Source organism: Caretta caretta, chromosome 2 (assembly GCF_965140235.1).
Source record: "Caretta caretta isolate rCarCar2 chromosome 2, rCarCar1.hap1, whole genome shotgun sequence".
Taxonomy (NCBI): Eukaryota; Metazoa; Chordata; order Testudines; family Cheloniidae; genus Caretta; species Caretta caretta.
This window is the reverse complement of record NC_134207.1, coordinates 175,817,001-175,844,077: the sequence shown is the minus strand read 5'-3', so window position 1 is coordinate 175,844,077 and position 27,077 is coordinate 175,817,001. Positions and strand designations below refer to the sequence as shown.

Sequence of the window (27,077 nt, the reverse complement as noted above, 5' to 3'; positions counted from 1 at the left end):
GGCCTCCTCCTGACAACTGCCTATTTTGCACCTTAAACTATGTGACTGAGAGATTAAGAGGCTTCTTTTGATTTATCTACTGCAGTACCCATACTTAGATAGATAGATAGATTAGATTAGATATATTTACATAAGCTCCTACATTGGTATGTTCTGAGTTACACATTGTTTACTAAAAAGAAAAGGAGTACTTGTGGCACCTTAGAGACTAACCAATTTATTTGAGCATGAGCTTTCGTGAGCTACAGCTCACTTAAGCTCATGCTCAAATAAATTGGTTAGTCTCTAAGGTGCCACAAGTACTCCTTTTCTTTTTGCGAATACAGACTAACACGGCTGTTCCTCTGAAACCTGACATTGTTTACTGTGTGTTGTTTGTATCCTAGGTTCAGGTTCAGTGGTCGTATCCTTGGCCTTGCTCTCATTCATCAGTATCTTCTTGATGCTTTCTTCACGAGGCCATTCTATAAAGCACTACTGAGACTGTAAGTATATGAATGCAATCAACAGAGACTTGGGCCTCGATCCTGCCATGATCTCTGCAGAAGCAAACCCTTGTGGAGTTCATTGCAGGGCTGGGACCTTAGTTTTCAAGGTCTTCCACTGTTTGTTTTTAGGGTAGATGGGAGGGAGATTTAATAATTTCCTTTTTTCCCCCCCAGAATGTGCCCTTCTTTAATATTAACCATGTTGATTAAAGGGTTAAAAAACATTGGAGTTAAGCACCCACTTTTGAAAATATTGGTCCACGTTCCTAAATTTTAATATTCGGAAAATGCAGTCCAAACCATTTAAATGGGATATGGGTCACTGAAAAGCATATTTAATTGGACAGTCCACAGAGAAACAATTATTTTCTCTAAACAAAATGAGTTATCTTGCTTGTCACTAGAAAAACCATAATTGCCCAACCTCCATTGTTTGGATTTTTTTTCAGCCTAAGCATTTGTTAATTATGTTTACAAATGTTAATATGGATGTAAAGCATTACAGGTTTCTTATGGGTTTTGCTCAGCCTGTCTTACACAATGATGCCCAGTAATGTATTACTTTTAATGCTCATTGAAATGTTTTGATATTTTAATGGATGGTCTATTGCTCTTTAATCAATTGTATGCAATAAGAAAAGCCACATAAAATATACCAAGATTCAGTTGAATGAACTGATATATATTGACAGATGATAACTCAGAGGAATGTTTATCTGAAATGGTTGGTTAAATCATGACTTCAGTAACTCAGCCAGAGGTTAGGGGTCTATTACTGGAGTGGTGGGTGAAGTTCTGTGGCTGCAATGTGAAGGAAGTCAGACTAGATTATCCCGATGGTCCCTTCTGACCTTAAAGTCTATGAGAATTAATCTGAATTTGCAATGAAGTCTCTTTTAATAAGCTTTTAAAATGCACATCATTCTCTTTTACTGATCTTTAATGTTCTGTAGTCCATGCACTTTGAGTTTGGTGCTTTAACAAAAGGTGTATGTATAAAGTCAAAAGGGCATCAGCTTTTGTCAGAGCTTTGTCATAAGAAAACACTGTACATGTTCTGAGCAGTGAACCATCATCCTGATACGCATAAGGTTATATCTTCCTCGTCATTTCTCTGTCTTGCTGTACAATTAGGCCATGTGATTTAAGTGACTTGGAGTACCTGGATGAGGAGTTTCATCAGAGCTTGCAGTGGATGAAGGATAACAACATCACTGATATCCTGGATCTCACTTTCACAGTGAATGAGGAGGTGTTTGGACAGGTGAGTATGGCTATGTGATAAACCATCGCAGAGTTTGAAAAACAGATTTGGAACTGACATAGTCAAACACAATGAACATCATTCTGTTTGAACAGATTTGTAGTAAATTCCTTTAACCTTTTTTTGACTGTTCAGTGCTATTTTCATCTCTTGCCTTTTGTTTCTTATAAGTCGTCTGTTTCAATGCACACAGTTATTCTCAGAGTCTACCATATACAATACTAGGCCTGGCTTCCCTACAGGCCTCGTCAGCCACACACTGATGAACAGAAGGAATTCTCTAAAGTGAAATATAGCTTCCCTTTCTAGGGTGTAATTCAGACAGATTTGTTATTCGGTGAATGTGGACAAAGGATGTAACTTACATGTCGATGTGACTGAAGGCGGGGGAGAACAACTAATAAGTGGTGTTTGGTATGGCAACCCTCATCACTACTTTGCCTTGCACCTTCCTATTAGTTGCTATTCCTTCTATCCTCGCCTCCTTCTGCACACTGGGCATATAAATTACCCTTAGTTATGTATCCCCAGTAATTATGCTTCTGCCACTTACACCTGATTGTATTGTTTTGTTTTTGTTTTTAGTTCGTTTGTTTAACCAACTTAGGCATGAGGCCAAATTCAGCTTTGAGTTACACCAATGTAAATTTAGAATAGCTCTGTTGATTTCAGTGGAGTTACTTTACATTTACACTGTTGTAAATGAGAGTATAATCTGTGTATTTTACACCACTATATATGACCCCACTGAATTTGGCCCAATGAGATAGTGGTAGGACATCAAAGAGGAGATGTAGGAAGAACAGTTGGAGATGGTAGACTGGACAAAAGGGGAGAGATGAGGATAGAGAGGCAGATTTGGAAATCATCAGCATGGAGACAGTAGGTAACACTGTGAGCGTGGATGAAGTTGCCTAGAAAAAAGAAAGAGGGGATGGAGCCCCAGTAGAAACCAATGGGGAGTTAGGGGCAGGATTAAGAGGAGGAGATGCTGAAGGCTAAAGAAGTACCGAAGCCGAGAAAGTGCAGGATGAGGGTTTGACTAATAGTCTCAAAGGCAGCAGAGAGATCAAAGTAAAATATTGCCCCTGTGACTTTCCAGGGAAGTAGCAAGGGCATAAGCCAGGCTGGAGGAGATCAAGAATAGAGTTGGAGCAGAGAAAGTCTGGAAGCAGGAGTAAACAGTAGGGTCAGCAATAAGGATCTTGGAAGCAGAAGCAGAAATAGAAGAGTCTGCAGAAGGGTATTTTCAAGGTTGAAGTTGAACTCTGGTGTGTCTGTAGACTTGTGGAAAGGAACTAGAGGATAGAGATTGATGACAAGGGAAAGAGGGGGAGCGAGGAAGGACAAGAGGCAAAAACGGAATCCAGGGGACAGGATAAGGGATTGCAAGTATTGGGGCCTCTTCAGAAGAGATAGGATTGTTCTATACAGCCCAGACCTCAACTGTTTTCTTGGCTTTGAGCAAAATTTTGCGTGACATCCAAATGCTGATGCAGTGGTTGCTCTAGGAGAAATGTCAGTTTAAAACTAATGCCTAAAGACGTAGGCAGACAAAGTTATGCAAATACACTGTACAGAGAGATGAGTTACATTTGTATTTACATTAGTAGACAACGAAGGTAAATGAAAACATCAATGGGAGTTGCGCTCATGTATCTGAGGGCACCACCTGGCTCACTACCTAGAATTAAGCTCTTTGCAAAGAGAAAATGCATATCATTAAGTGGGATTTTGTTGCATGCTACAAATGAGATGGGTTTTAAAAGAAAAGATTAAGATATCTGACAGTACTAAAACAAATGAACAGCTTAGGGACAGATTCTGTTAGCCTTACTCATGTTGACTAGTACCTTACTTCACAAGCAGACCCATTGACTTCACTGGGATTACTGGTGAAGTAAGGTGACTTTCATTGTGAATAAGAGCATCAAAATCTGGCCCTAATCTCCTTTTGGATTTTAAGGTTTTTTGGGCAGGGACTGTCATTTTTTTGAATGTTTGTACAGCACCAAGCATATTGAGGCCACAATCAGATTGGCCTCTAGGTGCTACCCCAATATAAATGTTAAATGATAAGTCCATGAGAAGACTCCCATTGACTTTAATGGGTTTTAGGATCAGGCCCAAAGCTGGTCATGGGAGGAAGCGAATATTGAGGGCCTGATATTCAGTATTTAAGAATAACTTCTGCGTGAGCCAGATACCATTCAAGCAGACACATGGCAAATGATCTAGCAGAGAGTCCCAAGAATTTGGTGTGTACAAGTCTGGCCAGCAAAATTATAAGATTGAAAATTGTAGACTGGTTGTCAAAAAACCTATGTTTAAAAGAATATGGTCAGACAACAAAGATCTTGTGGACAAGAAAGTTTAGGAAATGGAAGAATGAAACCTGAATTATGTATTGCTCACAGATGAGTCCAACTTTGAAGAGTTGTTGGATCATTTAAAGTGTGGGTGAACAATATTTTACCAAAGTGTAAATCACAATGGTAGCTCTATTAATATTTGGGGGCTGCATCTCAAAGGATGGATAGGGCAAACATAATCTAGAAGGGACATTTGGGTGCAGCATGGGATTATGTTCTACTCCACCAAGATCGCAGCCTTTCTTGCACCTTGTACCTGCAGGGATTGTGTGTCACTGTCCCTGTGGCAGCACACAAATCCCTCTGCAGCTCTGCTGTCACAGCTCTGTTCACTCACTCCCAAGGGTTCCCTGCACACTCAGCAGCAGGGTGGCCTCCCCGTGTCTGGGGGCTTGTCCTGCTCCTTTCAGTTCAGTCCAGGGGTGTCTGTTCATCAGCTTGAGATACATGGGGGACAAGGAAGGGAATCAGATAATGCAGAGGATCAGATAATGAGGATTTGGATAAATGGGAGTATACTATATAGAGATAATAAGAAGCTGAAGAAATCAGTCATCAGAAAGTCTGCATGTTTTGGGAAATCTTGCAAGAGATTTTGGACAATGGGACTCAAGCACGTGCTTAAAGCTAGACATATGCATAACTGCTTTGCTGAACAGGGGCTTTCATCACTCTATCACACCTATGCACTGTCTTCAGGGATGAAATTGAGCCCTGGGGCCAAAGTCTCAGCTGGTGTAAATGAGTGCAGCTCCATTGGAGTCCATATATACCAGCTGAGGAGATAGCCCATTATGTCTAACTTTACCCTGGTTAACCTTACTTGCTCTTACTGCTTCTCATTAAAGCTTGAGCTTGGATGAATCATCAAGTGTTTCCATAATTCATGATGCTGCTCTAGGTCCCTGTCAATCGGCAGAATAATGAAGATCACAGAATATATGCTTTCTTTGCAATCTCTTGAACCAATAAACATATAAATCATGTATGTAGCCATTCATTATCTATAGCAGACATCACTACTATGGCAGCAGAAAACTGAAAAGGGCATAAGGAGGTTCCATCACTTTCTGAATCATTTTTTTAGGGCTTGTCTACGCACAAATATGGTTTGTAGCAAGTTGAGGTGTGAATCTATTTGCACTAGCCTTCCGCAGACTGTCTATGTGGACTCTGCTGATGTGCATTAACAGTTTGTTAATGTGCTTTGATGTAGTCCTATTTGAAATCAGTTGAGCAGCCGACATCATGATTTGTTGACTTAATGTACCCTCTCTATACACATGCACATAATACATCATTGGAAAGCTTATAATGTCTACTTTAAGATGACGTATGATGTGAGGCTGGCAAGTGGCACCATTACCATAGAAACGGGATAAACAATAATACCATCGACAATTAAAACTTTGAAATATTTGCATTCGTTTCTGTTAGATTAATGACTGTATGTATTATTGAAGAACATAAAATTGGATTTCTTTGTGACCTCAAAGCATCACGACAACAATCTAAAGTGTGAAACAAAATAGAATAATGAATTTGAACAAGTATCATTGAACTGTAATAGTGCTGTTTACATTTCTAGTCAGATTCATTATCATTATCTTGTTCATCATTATGGTCTCTATTGAGAGTGTGTGGTCTCCATTGCTTTGGCAAGTACACAGTTCTGTGCAGGGAAGATTGTTCTGACTACAGACACAGTTGATTGTGCAGTGAGCCCCTACTGGTACAGGCACAAATAAGGTCTTGTAGAAGCTCAGAAGCCGCTGGACCCTTGAAGAATACAGGAAGTAGTTCATCATCCACATTTTTCCATCCATGTTGTAGTGGTGATCCAATATCTTGTTCAACTATGTGCAAAGACATCTAAATCTTTGTTTGCCAATATGCTCTTTAGACGTGCTCTTCAAAACTGTCCTCACATGATGGGAGTTTGGCCAGTGACTTGTCCTTTTTGATGGCTAGATTGAGGTGCAAACTATTCAGATTTCCTTTTCTTTTTTACTCTGGTCAGACGTTGCTGCTAACAATTCTCTTGCTGCAGAAATTGCAGCTTGTCTGTCACTCTCTCCCAGTTTGGCAAGATCTCTGGAGCATAAAGCTCCCTTTGTTTTGACAGCATCGAACACAGATTTTTTCCCCAGTACCAAATAGGGATGAAACAGAGTTACATCCTGTTAATACAGCAGGAAGTATGTTGCAGAAGTCAGGAGTGAGTGCATCACAAATTGCATGCACAAGTATGAAGCAACACTTGTCAGTTGTGCTGATAATGATGCCTCTTTCAATCCACATGCTATATATGTGTTCCAGTTTTGAAAAGTAATGAACCACAAGGACCAAACCTTCTGTGTCAAGTGATTACTATGTTTACTTTGACACCGAGAGGCCCAAAAGCCGTATTAGCACATACAGCACGCAGAGGCATCCTTGTGTCCGCTTTCTTACTGTACAAGTCTTGGACTTCAACACCCCACTGGTGATGGACTTTGCTACTTCCCCATTGTAAAAGCCTCCAACAAGAAGGTGCATTTTGAACAATATATTCACAGAGGAATTTTACAAGTGACTGCTTGTTGGATGCCACATTTAGAAACTTTTTTCGTGGAGGCAAAGGGTGTCCACCAATCACCTGGTATTTTTTGTATCCAGCCTTAGACCCTGTCCAGTGCTGTCTTTCTACAGTTTTCAAGGAGTTGTCATATGTCAAAGACTTTGATTACAGAATTAGCTTTGACAAATCCTGTTAGGACCTTCCTCAAGTACTCAGCAGCCAATACACTGAATATGTGGAATTTGTCTCCAGCCATCATTTGTATCACAGCCTTGGCATCTTTGATGTACACAGTGGTTTCTTTGCATATGTCTACACAGCAAAGAAAAACCCACTGCTGGTCAACCAACTCAGCTCACAGGTCTCAGGCTGTGGGGCTGTTTCATTGCTGTGTAGACTTCAGGCTTGGACTGGAGCCCAGGCTCTAGGATGTGTGGATGAGCCAGCCATGGGTTTTTCTTTGCTGTGTAGACATAGTTCCATTCTCTTAGCTCATGGATTCTTTCAGCTTGAGCTTCCAGCTGATGCCTTAATTCAGCTTTGTCTGTTGTTCTCATTGTTCCATCAGCATGAAAGAAGAACACAGGCTCAGGTCCTCTTCAGTGCCAAAGAACAGTTGCCACTGAAACATCATCTCTTCATCTTGCTAAGGGCAGGACTCTGCGGAAAACAATTCCTGGATTGATAGCTGCTGTGATTGTCCCTCCATTGTCAAACTTAAATTTGGTCTTCTTGGCTATGCCTGCAAATGTTTTGATGACAGAGATCTTGACGAGGCTGAAGAAGCTATGTGTTCCATCAGAATCAAGTGGACCTGTCACAGATCTCTCCATTTATTCTTCATCCACAATAGGTACATATGCAATTGCTGTGCTCTTTCTTTGTTGCAAGCTTGTGCTTGAAACCAGACCAAAATGGAATCACATGAGAGTGAACAATAGCAATGCAATTTGGTATTGGTAGGACATTATGAAGTAGTAGTCTTAAGAGAGTCCAGGAGAGATCTCCGACATTGTTCATTTATAGGTGACAAGAGTTTTTTTTTCTAAGTGTTTTTTTATCGTGAGACAGTCCTGGATGTGTTCTAGGTTTTTCAGATACTGCACATTGCATACGAGTGTCTGATTGCCTGGGTAGTGTAAGTGACTCTTCTTTCTCATGGGTCAGTGATATTTCTTGTGATGCTGAACTATCTGCAAACTGTTCTTCAAATACCACTCTAGCCATTGAAAACAAGGTATCTTTCCATCAGTGCTCTCAATGCTGGTGTCTGTATTACTGTCTCCTTCATGGATGAGATTTCTACCAGCATGAAGTGGTGTATCTCCATTTGAAACGAACATACCCCTCTGGAGTCTTTCTACTTCAGTTTTTGTAACACTAGCGATGAACTGCCTCAGCTCATCATAACTGCAGAATCCATGGAGGTACAGTACGTCAATTCAATTGTGAGACCCAAACTCATGGGTTAAGCCATGCCACAAGACCTGTGTGCAGTGGTGTGATCATTTTGGAACACTTAAATACTATGCACTCTGCAACTGAGAGACAGCTTCTTTGAATGTCTTCTGAAGGTCGACACCACTGGCTGAATTTTATGCCTCTTTATCTACCAACCAAAGGACAAACTCCTGCACCAACTGGGGCACAAAAGTAGCTGCCCTCTGTAAACTACAAACACCTGACTTTGGATAACACTCTGACGCTTTCATTTTGGTTATTTCAGACCGAAGGATTGAAGCGGCATTATACAAAATCACTTGTTCATTTGCAAGCTATTCATCAGGCTCATTTGCCAGAAGAACATCCACAAAACATTTGGATGAGTTGGATGGAGCAGCTTGGACAGAAAAGCCTTCTTGTACATAAGAGCATTGTCTATCTCTTCTACTAGCTGATAAAGTGCAATGTCATAATGTGACTGTATTGTTGCAGTGAAACTAGATGGTCTTGCTTTAAGATTCTTTTTACTCAGAGGAAGAAGTCATGTTGAGTGACATTGAAGCAATCAAGTCTTCTACAGATATTCAGTGCAACATGTCATCATCTTGTCTTTGAAGTGCGACCTCCCGTAGATGGGTTGCTCTCAAATGTTCCTATTTTATTAAGTTTCTTGTCTTTCTTGGGTGGTTTTCTCAAGCAAACAGTGCAACAGGACCAATCGCTGGAGGACATGCTTGCTCTGGTGGCTTTAGAAGCAGATGAACATGATGGTCTCTGATCAGATTCAGAATCTGTTTTCTTCCCTAGGTTCAGTAAAACTCTGACATGTGCAATATTCAACTTGCTTGTGTATTTCTGAAAGCAACCCCTGTGACAGAGTATTGGTGGCACATCATCTAAACTAGAAAACTCATCCAGTAGCCACCAATACAATTCATCTCTCCTGACTTCTGCTGCCAGCATCACAGAATTCTGTCCAGCACTGGTTGCTTTGACAGTTTTGCATTCTTTCGATTTTCTTGACAAATAACACATTTTTCCAAGTTTGTGAAGAGTATTTTTCTCTTTGATGTAAGCTTTAAGGGGCTTGTGTCCTCAATGTCTTCATATACTGTAATTTCTCTGTAGTGGTAAAATTATTATATTTTTAGCATTACCACCACCACTATCACCATTTTTCATTTTGTACATTGTATACAGACTTATGTTAAATTAGATATAAATTAGATCTATATGTTAGTTTGAAAATTACCATTTTAGAGCACTTTGATTGAAGCCCAGTAAGAAGCTGTGTATTGTCATCTCTAACACTAACACAGAGTGTCACTGAATTAAAAAGTTAATTTCTAGAATATTTGAAAGACTAGTACTGAATACATAGGCAATTACAAATTAATTGCCTATATATGCAGACTACATTGAATGTACTATATTGTATGTACAAATGGAGAAGCATTACATTAGGAATTCACATATATTTATATCTACCCACTCGCCGTACAAACCCTCGGCACGCAATCTACTGCTACTTCAATATGAGACTCATCTGGTCAGCAAATTTCATTTGAAAATATAGAAAACTATTATAATCACTTGTGACATACTTTGACAATGAAGAATATGCGATGTGAAAACATCTCATGTTAGTATATTGCAATACGTTGATATTTGACATTGTTGCCACATGCTAAACCACTTCATCATTTCTGTTAAAAAAAAACTTGCCCGTGCAAAATCAATACAAACCTTTTAATACATTATCATTTGGACACACATTGGTGTTTGACCAATAAACACCACATTAAGGTGTTGAAATTAACTTAAGCAGTAAAAACTGTAGGTGTAGTCATGTTGCAGTGTTTCTGGAACTGTGCAAAAAAGAAAAGGAGGACTTGTGGTACCTTAGAGACTAACAAATGTATTTGAGCATAAGCTTTCGTGAGCTACAGCTGACTTCATCGGATGCATTCAGTGGAAAATACAGTGGGGAGATTTATATACACAGAGAACATGAAACAATGGGTGTTACCATACACACTGTAACGAGAGCGATCACTTAAGGTGAGCTATTACCAGCAGGAGGGTGGGGGGGAAAAAACCTTTTGTAGTGATAATCAAGGTGAGCCATTTCCAGCAGTTGACAAGAACGAATGAGGAACGGGGGGGGGGCCGGAATAGTTTTACTTTGTGTAATGACCCATCCACTCCCAGTCTCTATTCAAGCCTAATTTAATTGTATCCAGTTTGTAAACTAATTCCAATTCAGCAGTCTCTCGTTGGAGTCTGTTTGTGAAGTTTTTTTGTTGAAGAATTGCAACTTTTAGGTCTCAGAGGAACAGCCGTGTTAGTCTGTATTCGCAAAAAGAAAAGGAGTACTTGTGCCACCTTAGAGACTAACCAATTTATTTGAGCATGAGCTTTCGTGAGCTACAGCTCACTTCATCAGATGTATACCGTGGAAACTGCAGCAGACTTTATATACACACAGAGAATATGAAACAATACCTCCTCCCACCCCACTGTCCTGCTGGTAATAGCTTATCTAAAGTGATCAACAGGTGGGCCATTTCCAGCACAAATCCAGTCGGAGAACACTTCAATCTCTCTGGTCACACAATCACAGACATGAAGGTCGCTATCTTAAAACAAAAAAACTTCAAATCCAGACTCCAGCGAGAAACTGCTGAATTGGAATTCATTTGCAAATTGGATACTATTAATTTAGGCTTAAATAGAGACTGGGAGTGGCTAAGTCATTATGCAAGGTAGCCTGTTTCCTCTTGTTTTTTCCTACCCCCCCCCCCCCAGATGTTCTGGTTTAACTTGGATTTAAACTTGGAGAGTGGTCAGTTTAGATGAGCTATTACCAGCAGGAGAGTGAGTTTGTGTGTGTATGGGGGTGGGGAGGGATGTGAGAAAACCTGGATCTATGCAGGAAATAGCCCGACTTGATTATGTAAAGAGTTGTCACTTTGGATGGGCTAGCACCAGCAGGAGAGTGAATTTGTGTGGGGGGGGTGGAGGGTGAGAAAACCTGGATTTGTGCTGGAAATGGCCCACCTGTTGATCACTTTAGATAAGCTATTACCAGCAGGACAGTGGGGTGGGAGGAGGTATTGTTTCATATTCTCTGTGTGTATATAAAGTCTGCTGCAGTTTCCACGGTATACATCTGATGAAGTGAGCTGTAGCTCACGAAAGCTCATGCTCAAATAAATTGGTTAGTCTCTAAGGTGCCACAAGTACTCCTTAACTTTTAGGTCTGTAATCGAGTGACCAAAGAGATTGAAGTGTTCTCCAACTGGTTTTTGAATGTTATAATTCTTGACGTCTGATGTGTGTCCATTTATTCTTTTATGTAGAGACTGTCCAGTTTGACCAATGTACATGGCAGAGGGGCATTGCTGGCACATGATGGCATATATCACATTGGTACATGCACAGGTGAACAAGCCTCTGATAGTGTGGCTGATGTGATTAGGCCCTATGATGGTGTGCCCTGAATAGATATGTGGACACAGTTGGCAACGGGCTTTGTTGCAAGGATAGGTTCCTGGGTTAGTGGTTCTGTTGTGTGGTGTGTGGTTGCTGGTGAGTATTTGCTTCAGGTTAGGGGGCTGTCTGTAAGCAAGGACTGGCCTGTCTCCCAAGATCTGTGAGAGTGATGGGTCGTCCTTCAGGATAGGTTGTAGATCCTTGATGATGTCTTGGAGAGGTTTTAGTTGGGGGCTGAAGGTGATGGCTAGTGGCGTTCTGTTATTTTCTTTGTTGGGCCTGTCCTGTAGTAGGTGACTTCTGGGTACTCTTCTGGCTCTGTCAATCTGTTTCTTCACTTCAGCAGGTGGGTATTGTAGTTGTAAGAACTCTTACACAAAGTAAAACTATTTCCTCCCACCCCACCCCCCACTGTTCCTCAGACGTTCTTGTCAACTGCTGGAAATGGCTCACCTTGATTATCACTACAAAAGGTTTTCCCTCCCCTCTCCTCCCCTCCCCCCGCTCTCCTGCTGGTAATAGTTCACCTTAAGTGATCACTCTCGTTACAGTGTGTATGGTAATACCCATTGTTTCATGTTCTCTATGTATATAAATCTCCCCACTGTATTTTCCACTGCATGCATCTGATGAGGTGAGCTGTAGCTCACGAAAGCTTATGCTCAAATACATATGTTAGTCTCTAAGGTGCCACAAGTACTCCTTTTCTTTTGCGAATACAGACTAATACAGCTGCTACTCTGAAACCTGTCATTGTGCAAAAAATGACACTTTCTCATTTTGGGTACCATTGTTTCACCTCACCTACAGCCGTATGGCACCACTTGACAGCTGCTTATCATACTTCATCTAAATGAACATAAAATAAGCTTTGAAAGGATATGTGATGTGGGGGGAGTGTAGGTTGGGTACATTAAACTCCAGAAATATGTCCCTTTTTGGAGAATTGCCCCATGCCTGAATGGGACGAGATCAGAGTGCATTAATGAAGTGTTAATGCGCAGCAGCAGGGTCCACATGGACAGTTTGTCTGCAGCAGGCTACGACAGGGTAGACTCACCCCCCAGTTTGCCACAAATTAAATGTTCATGCAAATAAACCCTTAATTGTTCTTAATGTTTTTAATGTATTGGACTGAATTTGAAATTAGTTTAATTACAAAGTAGATAATTTTTTGCCACATCTGCCAAAGATCATATGCTCAACTGCATAGGTTCCTAAGGCTGATTCCTTCTAAACACTTCTTGTCTGTCTCAAACCTCAGCAATCAAACCAACTAAAATTAACCCTTAAGATGCTATGAAATTCTATACCCATTGTTATACACTTCCACGTAGCTTTACTCACAGTAACAATTGTTGCTTAAGGGAGCATGTCACGTGAGAGTAAAACTTTTGAACTGAAACAGGTAAGTTTCTGAACCAACAGTTAACCAGCTAATTGCATTTCTTGTGTGAGACAAGCTGACTTCCCTGACACTGGGGCAGATGCTGTGTCCTGGCCTGTTCCCTTTGCACTGGTTAGGAAGTTTGCAGCAGGCCCAGAGCTGGCACCGCTGGCTCCTAAGTCACCCTCCCTGCAGCTCTTGGTGAGACAGGCAGGATGAACAAGTGTGGTGAAAGTGAGCTATGTTTTGGCTATGATCAGTTGGTCATTGGTTTCTGGGGGAACACTGCAAGCTGGCACAAGAAGCTGAAGCATTCTCAAGGCTGCTGTAGCCTGTGCTGGAAAGAGGGGCTGAGCAGAGAAAATCATGGCACCTTGATGTGTCCCACTTCACGAAGTGTGATGTCAGTGAATCAAAGAATCTGAATCATTATCCGGATATGCCATTTGGAATATGTTTTTTCCCCTGCTAATTACTTTAATTTTTCTGATGGGAATGGGAGAGACACCAACATAGGGTGAGCTGTAAAGATGCGACGTATTGATAGGAATGCAGAAATTTTGCTTGCACTGCACCGTTTTGCAAAGCCTGCCTTGAATTTTGAAATACATGGTGATCTCTGCATTGCTACCCCAATATGTATTTCTGTTTCTTAGGTGACAGAAAGAGAGCTGAAATCTGGGGGTTCAAATACTCAGGTGACAGAAAAGAACAAAAAGGAGTACATTGAGAGAATGGTAAAGTGGCGTGTAGAACGAGGAGTGGTTCAGCAAACAGAGGCTCTAGTCCGTGGCTTCTATGAAGTAAGTAACAAAGTTGCTCACGCCATCTACCACTCATGATCTGAATGTGACAAGCACAAGGGCAGCCTACTGACAATACCACATCAGTGCACTGTGGTGTGGTTAGGAAGATAAGTTTAGAAATGAATGGAATTCTCAAAACCTTAGCAGGCATGGGTAGTAGCATCAGGAGATTGTGTGTTTAATGTTAATGATTAAGGGAGAAGGTAGCTGAATGTGAACTTGATCCTGCACAATAAAAAGTGATGAATGGAAGAAGCAGCACAGGTAAACCTGACCTGCACTAATGAGATTATTGCTATCCAGTCACAACAATATTGCGATCTCATAGTAAAAGTAAAGCAGAGAACATTGCACATAGCTAAGCACCACACTGGTAAGATGAGGACAGCACTTAGGCTTTTGTGTCCTCAGACAATTGTACATACTGCCACTTTTTCACCATGCACACTTGCAAGTAAGGGAGGGGGAGCTCAGGGTAGGCTTATTACTGTCAGTGCAGACGACCATGCCTTGATCTTATTTGCACCCACATGAGGCTTCTACTTGCCAACCTTGTGCACCCTGCTGTGTACCATACAAGGACTTTCAGGATCAAATCTTCTATCTGCTCAGACTACAGAATATAGTCAGTTCCCAGAGTCTTGCCTTTCCTACCACTCGTGCCTGCCAATCAGAGGCACAGAGAACTGGAAGATCACAATCAAGGAAATAAAATAAATTGCTAAGACATTATCCTAGGTAGCTGTACCCCCTCAAGGTTCCTTCCCCACTCTGAACTCTAGGGTACAGATGTGGGAACCTGCATGAAAGCCCTCACTAAGCTTATTTCTACCAGCTTTGATTAAAACTTCCCCAAGGCACAAAGTCTTTGCCATTGGATTAGGTAAAACGCTGCCACCACCAAGTGCTTTAACAAAGAACCAGGGAAAAAGACCACTTGGAGTTCCTATTTCCCCAAAATATTCCCCCAAAGCCCTTACACCCCCTTTTCTGAGGAGGCTTGAGAATAAACAAAATGAGCGCAAATCCCTTGGATTTTTAAAACCCAAAAAACCCAATCAGATTCTTTAAAAAATCAGAACTTTATTAGAAGAACAAAAAAAGATAAGAGAACAACTCTGTAAGATCAGAATGGAAGATAATCTTACAGGCAGTCAGATTCAAAACATAGAGAATCCCTCTAGGCAAAACCTTAAGGTACAAAAAGACACAAAAACAGAAATACACATTTCCTCCAGCATACCGAATTTACAAGCCAAAAAAACAAAGAAAACCTAATGCATTTTCTAGCTAGATTACTTACTAACTCTACAGGAGTTGGAGAGCTTGCATCCTTGATCTATTCCCGGCAAAGGTATCACCCAGACAGAAAGACAAAAGCCTTCCCCTCCCGGCCCAGATTTGAAAGTATCTTGTCCCCTCATTGATCATTTTGGGTCAAGTGCCAGCGAGGTTACCTTAGCTTCTTAACCCTTTACAGGTGAAAGGATTTTGCCGCTGGCCAGGAGGGATTTTATAGCACTGTATACAGAAAGGTGGTTACCCTTCCCTTTATATTTATGACAACCCCATAGAAGTCTCCTTTCATTCAAATAGAATAAGAATTTCTGGCATGTTTGGATAGGATGTGTCCTGTCAAACCACATTTCATTTTCCTTGTGTATGTCGTATGCTGTCCTGGCCAGAGGCTGAGTTTGTTAGCTAATGAGCTACAACAATATTAACTGTTAGTATTGGCTTTGGTAACTATGAAAAAATTTCAGTCTATAAAGCATAGTGAACCTGATTCTTCTCTCACTTACCCTGGTGTAAATCCAAATTTATTGAAGTAAAACTAGTGCAGACAAGAGGAGAATCAGGCTCAGTATACAGAATTGTAAAATGATTTTTCTTCTGTGGTTATTTCAGTTTCTCAGTTTGTTCCATTTTCCAGTGGCAGTTAGGTTCCTAGGCTGCCCAAGCACATTTGAAAATGCCCATAGGCATGTATCTGCATCATTAGACACCTAAGTACCTTTGAAAATCTGACCCCCTAGCCACTAGTGACTTTTCTAATCAATAAAGGCTTTTTGAAAGATGCTGTATAAAATACTGTAGTGAAGTATGGGTTCCAATTTTTCTTCTTCTGTTGGGGGTTGGAGTGTGAGGAAGTGCAGAACGAGCACATGATTGAGGAGAACTTTCCAGTGATAGTGAGACATACTGTATCCTTAAGGAACTCATCACAGTACGGTTTGACATCTAGCATTCTATACTATAAACTGTGGCTAGCCCTAATATATAAAATGCTGGATCTCAAGGTTGTGTTAATGGGCGTTGCTCCATTGAAGTCATTGGAGCTATGTCAGTTTACGTTAGCTGAGGATCTGGCTCCCAGAGTTGCACTGTGGCAGAATTCATGAAAGTGCTGGCTTCAAGAGTTGCACTATGGCAGAATTCATGAAACTGCTCAACCGCCACAAGAACTGACAAAGACTGAAAAGCTGTATATTTGTTTCTTTATTCCGTGTTCATCTGAGTACTGTACAGTTTTGAAGCGTTTTTTTTAATACCATGAAGAAGATAAACCTCAGTTTAATCACATTTTTCAGAGTAGCAGCCGTTTTAGTCTTTGTCTGTAAAAAGAAAAGGAGTGCTTGTGGCACCTTAGAGACTAACAAATTTATTAGAGCATAAGCCATGAAGTGAGCTGTAGCTCACGAAAGCTTATGCTCTAATAAATTTGTTAGTCTCTAAGGTGCCACAAGTACTCCTTTTCTTTTTTCTCAGTTTAATCATGCATGAAGTACAAAGGCTGCTATCTTGTAACCATATTCTGACACAGACTAAAAGTTATATAGAAAAATATACCCTACCTTTTGCAAATCTGTTACGCAGTTGACCATTAATATCACTTTTCAGAAGAGATGCGGTAGGAAGAAGTCCTCTGCACAAACTATTCATTTTTCCTTCTGCTGTTCCATTCTGATCAAATCTCCTCATAGGTCAGCATTGTTTTCAATTAAAATTCTCAGCAAACTCACAAAAGAAGAGCAACTGATTTATCAGCAGGTGATTGGAATCTGACTGTTGACACAGTCACAGTAGGCAGCTAATCATTGGAGCCGTGACTGGGTTTTTCTAAGATAATGCATCTGCTGTACTTCCAGTCCAGAGTGGGCTCAAGAATGGTTTGTGTTTCAGGTTGTAGACTCCAGGCTCGTCTCCATTTTTGATGCCAGAGAGCTAGAGCTGGTGATTGCAGGCACTGCAGAAATAGACCTCAATGACTGGCGTAACAACACAGAATATCGTGGAGGTAAACTATCTACTCATACTTAGTAGGACCTTAATTATTATCAGGCCACATCCTGAGATGCATACTCAGTGTTTGCTCTATTTTTTCTAAGGGAAACTCCCATTGAATTCAGACAGTTTCTCTCAGGAAGGACTCAGTGAAAACTAAATAAGGACCTCATGATTTGGCCAATAGACATGTTAATACTAGAACAGGTCTTGCAGTTTCAACTCAGATCTTACTCAGACAAAATTCCCTTGACTTAATGAGAGTTTTGACTGAGTAGAGACTGAAGAATTTAGCCTATACTTTATTTATATTGAAGAATATGAGTAAAATCCTGGCCTTATTGAGACAATGGCAAAATTCCCATTAACTTTAATAGAGCCAAATTGTGCTCCCAGTTACACTCTAACAAAATGCAGCACTATCTTAAAGCCCCCAAGTCAAAGTGTTTCTCTTCTTCATTCAGCATCAGCACTAAACCCCCTGCCTTGACTAGTTGGACTTATTTTGTTTTGAACAAAGCACATAGTGTGTGCAAGTAGTGTTGAGTAATGGGCAAATGGGTTGTCCCCCCAGGTCCCTTGGCTCTGCAACACAAAAGAAAACTCAGTGGAGTTTACCTGTCCTCCCCCATAAACACAATACCCAAATTTTGGCTGCTGGCTGACCACCAACTATTCTTATCTATTTGTTGCTTAAGCACTGAGCTACTAGCCATAAAGAGGATCCCTATAATGGTTTTCATGTTTAACTCTTCTGCATAAAGTGTTATCTCAGGTGGTTATTTAAATATAGTTATTGAGCTAGATTGAGCGTGGGTTCATTCTGGCTTTCACTAGCATAATCTCAAGCCCAGAGCTCCTGTGGTGGAAAGTCTGCCAGGGAAGGGCTTGCAGTAGCCATTCCCCTCCAGATGTTGGAGGCCAGTACAACCCCAAAAGGGACTGGTATTGGCCACGAAGAGGGTATGGCCCCTTAAAGTGATTCATACCTAGGATGCAGGGAGCTAGGCCAGCACCTTCCTATGCTAGCTTCACTGTCTGGACCATTGATTTAATTTCTTTACTCCTCTTATTACATTGTTTTAAAGAAAAACTATTGAATGTTATCTGCTTTAGATGTAACAATTTATCCAGCTCTACAGCCTTGGTTATATTTGGGAATCAGAAATGTAGCCTTTCCATCAAGCTGTCAGGAGCCATATAGAATATCAACTTTAGTCATTTATTTTTAACATGGATAACCATAGTATTTGCCAAAATGTTTTGGGAAAGGCCTGTATACGTGAGTTATAAATGTGAGTTTTGCTGTACATGGAATTTTGTAGTTTCAAATGAGTTAGCTATATTAAGTTTTCCAGAGGTGAGAAGACAAGAGGGCTAAGACATAGTTCATCCATCATTAGATCAGTCCTTTGGCTGAGGTTTTGTAGCAAGAAAAGCTATCAGCTCACATTTCTTTTTGTGGAAATGTATTGAAATGGTACATCATCAGATCCAGTTCCCACTTAACTTGTATGTTTCTAATCTCTCTCTGTCAGGTTACCATGATGGGCATATTGTAATACGGTGGTTCTGGGCAGCAGTGGAGAGATTTAACAATGAACAGAGGCTACGGTTCCTGCAGTTTGTCACTGGAACATCTAGTGTGCCATATGAGGGGTTTGCAGCCCTTCGAGGGAGCAATGGTCTGCGGCGCTTCTGTATAGAGAAATGGGGGAAAATAACATCCCTTCCGAGGTATGTCTGTATTATAAATAAAATCTTAAATGCTGTGGAGAAGATGAGCACAACACTTCTATTCAGTGTGTCTGCCAATTAATGACAGTGAATACAGGAGCAGCAAAGGACAAATCTCACTTCATCACGACACAGCCACTGAACCTACAATTGCACTCAGTGAATGGTGGTTTCTTTTGGTATCCTTTATCTTTAGAAATGGGTCAAACCAGACCTTCACATTTGGACTCCTTTAAATAGTAAGGAATGGTCAGGATGCTAATTCCTCAGATCCAAACCAAATCTTTTTGTGAGATTTCAGAGCTCGTGAGATTTCAAAACGTGTCTCTGACTCAGCCATATACCCGTTTCCTAGCCCAAGTCTCATAGGGATTCAAATCTGAACACCTCCATTGTATCTCATTTGTTCTATTTGGTCACCCCACTATTCAGCATGTCATAGACTCATAGGGCATAAGGGACCACCAGATCATCTAGTCTGAGCTCCTGCATATCAGGGGCCACCAACCACCCAGCACCTGCACACTAAACCTGAATACTAATGTGTATGGGACCATTAGGAAGCTTAGTGAGGACATGGGCTGTAGTCAGTGTGATGGTACCACCAAGCTTTATATATCCATTTTAATCAGCTCAGTAGGTGCAGCTGAATGATTTACCCAGTTTCTAACAGATTGAAGCTTACTTGAGAACTTGCTGAGGCTCACCCAGACAAGACTGGAATAACACATGTAGGCTGAAGGAAGATTTTGGCAGAAAGGCAGAGGCAATTGTCTTGGTTTAGGGAAAGTGCCTGGTGTTTATGACATAGATTCACTGCCTGGGCATCTTGTTGGATTCCACAGCTACACCAGTGGCCAAGAATATTTGCATCCATTTGTGTCCAACCATAATAATAACAATAATACCTAGCTCTTATATAGCACTTTTCATCAGTAGATCTCAAAATACTTCACAAAGGAGGTCAATGTCATTATCCCCATTTTACAGATGGGGAGACTGAGGCACAGAGAGGTGATATGGCTTGCCCAACAGACCAATAGCAGAGCTAGGAATAGATCCTGGATCTTCTGAGTCCTAGTCAGTGTTCTGTCAACTAGACCACACTGTCTTCCATCTAGGTTGTGACTTCTTTTCTTGAATGTGGATGTCACTATGTCTAGCCATGCTTTTGTCTCCTTGAGATTGTACTACTGCAATGCACTCTATATAGGCTACATTTTAACACCATTAAGAGATTTCAGCTAAGGAAGTCCCCTATATGCTTAACAGTCCTCATTCAGGGAAGACCTCTCACCTGTGCTTCAAGATCTACACTGGCTTCCAGTTCATTTCCAGGAGGATATTCAACATGTTGTTCTTGCCCTATAAAGCCCTCAATGGCTTGTGACCTGCGTACATTAGAGACCACCTCCAGTTAAGAACAGCTGAGGTGCTCCAGCATACAGTCCTTTCAGGAAACTGGGGGAATTAGCCCTAGTTTCATCCACCAGTGATCAGGCAACCGTGTAAGCTGTTTTGTGCAAACCCCATTTCAAGCAGCGGTAAGCTGCACTGTTGCTAACTGCAATTAACATATCTGCATTAGGGGTTTGCTCCAGTACAGCTGTTCTGATGGGTGGACAGGGATGGCTGGAATCAGGGCAAATCCACAGGGTAGACAGGCCTGGGAGGATGCTGTTGACCAGGCATTTTCAAGGAGAATCCTTTGACTCTATCACATTCTTCTTACTTGGTTTGACAGAGAACAAGTCTAACAACTTTCCTGGCATTCTGCAAGTCCCATGTGTTTTCCAAAGTCTTTGAGAGATCCAGAACCATCTCTATAGATGGGCTATAGAGGTGGTTATGGACAGTCCTGACTGTGGACATGAAGAATCACAAAAAGTACAAGTTCCAGGTTGTGCAGCATTTCCGTAGAAATCCATCTACATTAGACTTCTCAGTGTGAAGATGAGTGGGTTTTGTAGTGTGTATGAGAAAGACCAGGCTGACCTGTCAAGGGCTAATAAGGTAATTTGCCATTTTCTGCTCTGCTTAACTTTCTATGTTAACCTAGGCATTGCTTATGACCTAGAGTCAGTTAGCCTCAAGATATTCAAGCTAACTGCCTTAAGTTTGTCCACTGATTACTCAAAGTCTCACTCTCCCCCAAAGAAGCCTTCTCTCCAGGTCAGAGCTGCAGAACCCTCTAGAACTTTCTGAGCTCTGTAATCCAGAAAAATGAAGCAACCATTTCTGATGGGGGAAAAATCCAGGTTGTTTACCATGAATTACCATCTTTATTATTTAATAATTGTAGAGTGCTCTTGAGTGCATATAGCAGTCAGAAATATATAAAACACCAGGGCCAAAATGCCAAAACCTGGACACTGAAAATTAAGCTCCTAAATCCACATTTACTTGAACTTTTTATTTAGATGCCTAATTATGGATTTATTTAGAGGCTTAAAGGGCATCTGACCATATCCTCTAGGCACTCAGGCATAACTTTAAAATGCACACTAAGTGTACCAATTTAAGGTAACTCACTACAAATCCTCCTCCCCCTCAAACAATTCCCACCTCTACATTTGCACTTATTACCCTCCCGCATTTTCTAATGCATGGGGAAAATAGATGACCTATTCCATGTGCCCTAGAAGTAATCAGATTAGGTCAGTTAGGTGTTCAAATACAGATTTAGGATCCAGCTTTCAGCTTGAGTTTTTTCATGAACGCTACAAGATTCTTAGGCCCCAGTCCACCAAAAATTATGACTGTTTCTTATGCCATAGAAATCTGCAAAAGGTTGCATAAACCTCCAAGCAATTGGCTTCTTCAGCGGAGCCTGGCACAGAGATGAATGTGGGGTTGCTGGGTTTTATGGCAAGGTCTGGTCTAAACATTTCCAGGTGTTTTACAAAGTATCAAGAAAAGTTTTAAATATTTTGTAAGAACCCAGGGCTCCGTCTTTGGTCTCTTCTTCTTCTCCTGATAGCTGTTTTAGATGTGTGACTCTCCCATACATATTGTCCTTATACGTTAGTGACGCAGTGTGCAATTGCTCCTGTTTTGTTTACCAGTGAACACAGATGTAGTAATGCCGAGCACTTGCCACAACATGCAGCCCTACCAGCAAAGACACATGGTGTGAATTTCTGAGATGAAATGATACTTGTAATAGTACTACTATTAATACATAGCAATCATGGTAGGGCTTTCTGGAAATAGCAGTGTAACCACAGCAGCAGGAGAAGCCATCCACCCAAGTACTTAACAAAGGCTGGTCTATCCTGAAAACTGACATATTTCTCTCAGGGATGTGAAAAATCCCCCCTCTCTCCCAGGAGACATAGGTGTTCAGACCTGACCCCCAGTGTAGGCTGACAGAAGAATTCCTCCATTGATCTAGTTACTGCCTGCTGGAGAGGTGGATTAACGACAGTGATGGGAAAACCCCTCCTGTTGCTGTCATGATTGCCTGCACCGACGTGCTACAGCGGCGAAGCTGCAGCATTGCAGCTGTGCCACTCTAGCAGTTTAAGTGTAGACACAGCCTAACATCCTGGACAGGATTGTATTCAGGGTGCCTAGCCCCTCAGTCATGGGTACACTTCTATTTTTAGTGCGGTACTCAATTAGAGCTAGCATGGATATGTATTCTCAAGCTGGAAATTAGACCTCCAGCTCCAAGTGTAGACATATCAACAGGAGTCATGACTTTGGAGTGGTTTGGAAGATTTTGACTCCAGGGGCTTTATTCTAACTTCACTTATGCTGGTGTGAATCAGGAATAAATCCACTGAAGTCAGTAGAGTAACACCGGTGTGAAACACTGGTATAAGGAATATCAGACCCAAGAAGTGGATTATTTCCATTATGCATGGGAAATGAGACATGGGTTATTTTATTCTAGTCTACATTTATGTATCATGTATACCCATTAGAATAAAGGCAGCCAAAGCAGAAAACAGATCAGAGATATTGCTCTACTCCCAGACCACAAGAACGTGACTCTGCAGCAGTATCCAACCAGAGTGTGTCTAACTCCTACAGGACTCTGTCAATGTAAAACTATGGTTTGTTTTTCCTCCACACTGCTGCAGCGAATCAAATGAGATACCACAAACTAGGTAACAGAGTCCAGGCACTTAATGTTATGTATGCTGATTTCTGTTCTTCAGGCCCCAGGTTTACTCTCCCTGTTTAGTATGGAAGACTTCCCTTTGAAATGCAGCAATTATACATTGACTCCCAGTGCTTGGTTTTTATTAAGTTTCCCATGGGGGAAAGATTGTTCTACTGTTTAGGTTTATAGCTGGATGAAGATCTGAGAAAACTTCTTCCCATCTATAGCCTTGTTGAAGCAGGGGAGCTCTTATCTTGTGTCATGCAGATTTTTGGCTCTCAGCCAACTCCCTCAGTCTCCCAAGATCTTGACCTTAATTCCCCACCATACTTTAATGAATACCAAAAAAACCTTCTTATATTAAGCCATGTAGCTGTATCTAAAACTAAGGAAACAACTTCACCTGAAAAGTATGTGAAAAGAGAGGGAAAAACTTTCTGCTACAGCTGCCTGAGAAGACAATGCCCTCTCCTAAGAGCTTGATCCTGAGAAATCTGAACACCTATACCTCCCATTGGGACACATCCTGAAATCCTTACTTTGTTTCTCCTTCACAGTCAGGCAAAACACTCATTGGCTTGAAGGAGAATTCTGCCTAAGTAAAAACCAAATAAGGATTTGGCCCAGAGATTTCAATAAGAATTGCAAATAATTTGTACCTGAGAAGATCAAGCCTTTACTTTCTCAATCAATATAGAGAATTAGCTCACTTTCCCTTGAAAGTGATTTTAGTTCTACAAAGTAATTTATAAGTACTGTACCAGCATATTGTCTGCAGTTAGCATATGCAGATTATCAGTAAATATTTGATCTTACATAAATGATCTCTGTAGGTCCTAAGATATTTATTAGGTACCTATCATCATAATATCCAAAACTGCCATATAACAATTAAGGTACTGGATGTACAAACAGGCTATAAACACATCATTTCCCCCTTTCCTAGTGGTGTGTATGTTAGTTTTGCTTGTTTTGTTATTTTTTTAATCCTGGGTCCTTCTCCTCATCCTCCTCCCCTCTCTTTCCTTCTTGAGTCCCTTCCTCTCTCCTAATTGCCCTATTACAGTTCAGTCTAAGGGAGATGATTATGGGATATAATATAATTCTCCTATTCAAAGTATAGTTCCTATATTGTTATTCTTTATATTCTCATTATCTATGTGTTTGGCAAGATTTCATGCTGAAAAATAAAATGTTACTAGGACAGACAAATATCTGAGGCACAAACTGATTCAGATATGTGACCCTTGGAAAACTGGTCCTCCTGTAAAGGAAGCATAAACCGTTTTTGTTGAAGACAACAGAAATATAACCTTAGAGCCCATAAGCAAAAAATTCTTAAGCAAAAAATTCCCAAGAGGAACCATTGAGTGTTTCCCTTCACAAACAAAGAGGAACAAAAGTAAATATTGGTATGGAAGATCTGAGAGATTTGAGGATTGTGGCTGGGAGTTAGTACCTCTCCCCAAAAAAGCAAGGTGAGAGGAATAAATGGCCCATTTCTGTCTCTCTGGCACTGTTCTGTCAGAAAGCAAACCTTATTACAGCTGACAGGTTAAAGCCATAAGTTTGACAGGGGAGGGTTGTGTGTGCATTTGTTGCCTTTGGACTGTCAGCATTATTAGGATTAAGGGAAGTGACAAAAGAAGAAGAATGCCAAGAGCTTAAAAGCTTACATGTAACTTTTAGAGAGGACATTTAAAAGGCGAGAAGTAGCAATGGAGACACTAACAGAGATTTAGAGATTCAGACCCCCACAAACTGCTAGGAGGTATAACTATAGACTGCAAAGAAGAAAGAAATGTAAGTTATCAGTTGATAGCTTTTCTTCCTTCAAGACAAGAGCATTATAAGTAGGTCATGATTTAGATTACTTTATCTTATGTTTTCTTCTAAAAGTGTAGGGGTCAGTTTTGTAAAAGCGTAAATACTCTGCTCTTTCGAGTTTGGGTCCTCATACTTGCTGAACATGCTCTCATAAATGTCAACAGGCTAACAGGTCTTGCTAGAGGCTTAACTGAAGGAAGAAAGCCTATTCACAAAATGTAATTATTGTTTCTTCCCTTGCTCATGCAGCATTTCCTCTCCAATACACACAAAGGGCCGAATACTGCAGAATGCTGAGCCTCTCCTGCCATGTTCTCAGTACAGTGACATCAGTGGCCATAGAGGCTGCTCAGCATACCTTAGGAGGTGCTCAACCCCTTACAGGATTGGGCACAAAGTTAAGGGACTGTGACATTACAGAAAATGTCCCTGCCTCTTAATTGACCTATGTGCTTAGGAATCACATAGCATATAATATAAACAACCCAAGTGCTGAGTTGAGTGCCTTTTGTTTCAGCTGGAAAAGGAAAGGGTTTCAACTTTCAGCTGCAAGAAGCAAAAACGAATGCCTTCTCAGCAATACTGAGAAGGAACAGGGAAGACTTATCTTCCTCCTGTCCATCCCCCTCCCCAAACCAAAAATCAGAACTTGTCACTGCATTACATAAGCAGACACTTGACACCCTGGCCCCAGATTTTGGCCCTTGCAACAAAGAACAGGAAATGACAGCTGGCCCACTTACAACACTGCAGAAGGAACGTGGAGAAATTTTGTTCTTAGTTACTGGTGTAAAACTAGGCTGACTCCATAGACTTCACTGGAGTTACTCCAGATTTACATTAATATAATAAAACAGAATTTGACCCCATATTTTGTCCTTCAGCAATGTATAATACCTACATGGTGGTTGGCCTGAGAGTTATTTAGTTTCCCTTTTTTATTTGGTTGTTTGGGGATCTTTTTGTACGACAGATACTTTTGGGTTAGAGGGTACAAATGTTTTGTTTGGATAAATGTCCAAACATCTCCAGACATTTTGAGGTTCCCTTCTCTTTTTTCCCTCCAATAGTTCCTCCCCGATCATATGACCCCGTAACAATCTGCTATACCCTGCTGTTTACCTGCAGCCCTCCTCTACATAAGCCTTTGTCCTGTACAAACCCATAATCCAATATTTGCTTGTATGTCCAATGAAGGACCACTTGTATGGCTCTGAGGACATACAGTATGTTAGGTCCTTACCTTCCATTCAAATTGTAAAGGAGTAACACAAAGAAGATTCTTCTCTGCCCCTAAATGCTTTTTATGTGTGACACTCAAAAGGTTAATAATGGCTTCAGTTTTGAGGGACTTTTTTTCAGAGAACTGGTAATAGGAAAATGAGTAGGTCTGTGCTCTGAATCTGGCCCAGATGAAGAGTGACTGAAAGTCATCAACATCAGAAGCTTGTTCACTGGCTTGACTGAAATGAGTTTGATTATCTCAATCCAGTTCCTAGTGGACAGGTGTCCACATCACAGTAAACACCATTGCAGGTAGCACTAATCAGCACTTCTGCTGCTAGTCTCTGTAGAGTCCGGTGACTGAATGGACCAAGGGAACTCAACCACCTTCTAGCTCCTGAAGGGGGTTAACACACATTGGTAGGGCTTAGTGAGGATGGCTGAGGAACACAAATAATGGTGGAAGGCTACTCATCTCTAATGCATACACTACACGATGCACTCACCTGTGAGATGTATGATAATAATGACTTTCTCAAGGTTCATTTATTTCTCTAACTCCTTTATGTTCCCAGTTCATTTCCAAAGGAAATTGCTTCTATTGCATACTCTCTCAGAGAATAACCAGTTTACAATCTTTTATTCAGAAAAACTAGTAAAAGCTCTCCTGACTGAAATGCTGCAGTGCAATGGACACTATGCCTCTGGCTGTTTCAATTTCCTGATAGCTTTTAATGATTCACTGTGGGTGCCTGATAATCTCCCCTTTCAGTTCTGCAAGTCTCATGCCAACTAATCTGCCTTCAGCCTGGTTTTTTTTGGTTGGCCTAACAAATGAGCACCAGAGGTTAAGAGAGAGTCTACTTTAGGAAGGGCTCTTCTGCTTCAGTTCATAGTAAATAACATGCATTAAAGGATGAGATCTGAGAGCTGGAAGTAAAACAAGGTGATTGATTCTAAAAATACCAGGAGCCAGATTCTCACAAATCACCATAGCTCCATTGGCTTCATTGCAGCTCTGCCATTTTACAGTAGCTGAAGATCTGGCCTGATGTGGATATGAAATACCAGACATGAA

At 41.0% G+C, this 27,077-nt stretch overlaps 1 protein-coding gene across 7 annotated transcripts in view; it reads left to right on the top strand.

The window, feature by feature from the left end:
• Positions 1-27,077, top strand: part of HECW1 (HECT, C2 and WW domain containing E3 ubiquitin protein ligase 1) — a 359,505-nt gene that overhangs the window by 326,058 nt on the left and 6,370 nt on the right. For all 7 annotated transcript variants that reach the window (XM_048839115.2, XM_048839117.2, XM_048839116.2 and 4 more), the window contains 5 exons: positions 387-485; positions 1,623-1,752; positions 13,666-13,812; positions 16,999-17,113; positions 18,639-18,837. In XM_048839115.2, coding sequence (XP_048695072.2) covers positions 387-485; positions 1,623-1,752; positions 13,666-13,812; positions 16,999-17,113; positions 18,639-18,837 — 690 coding nt within the window. The remainder of the gene's footprint in view (positions 1-386; positions 486-1,622; positions 1,753-13,665; positions 13,813-16,998; positions 17,114-18,638; positions 18,838-27,077) is intronic.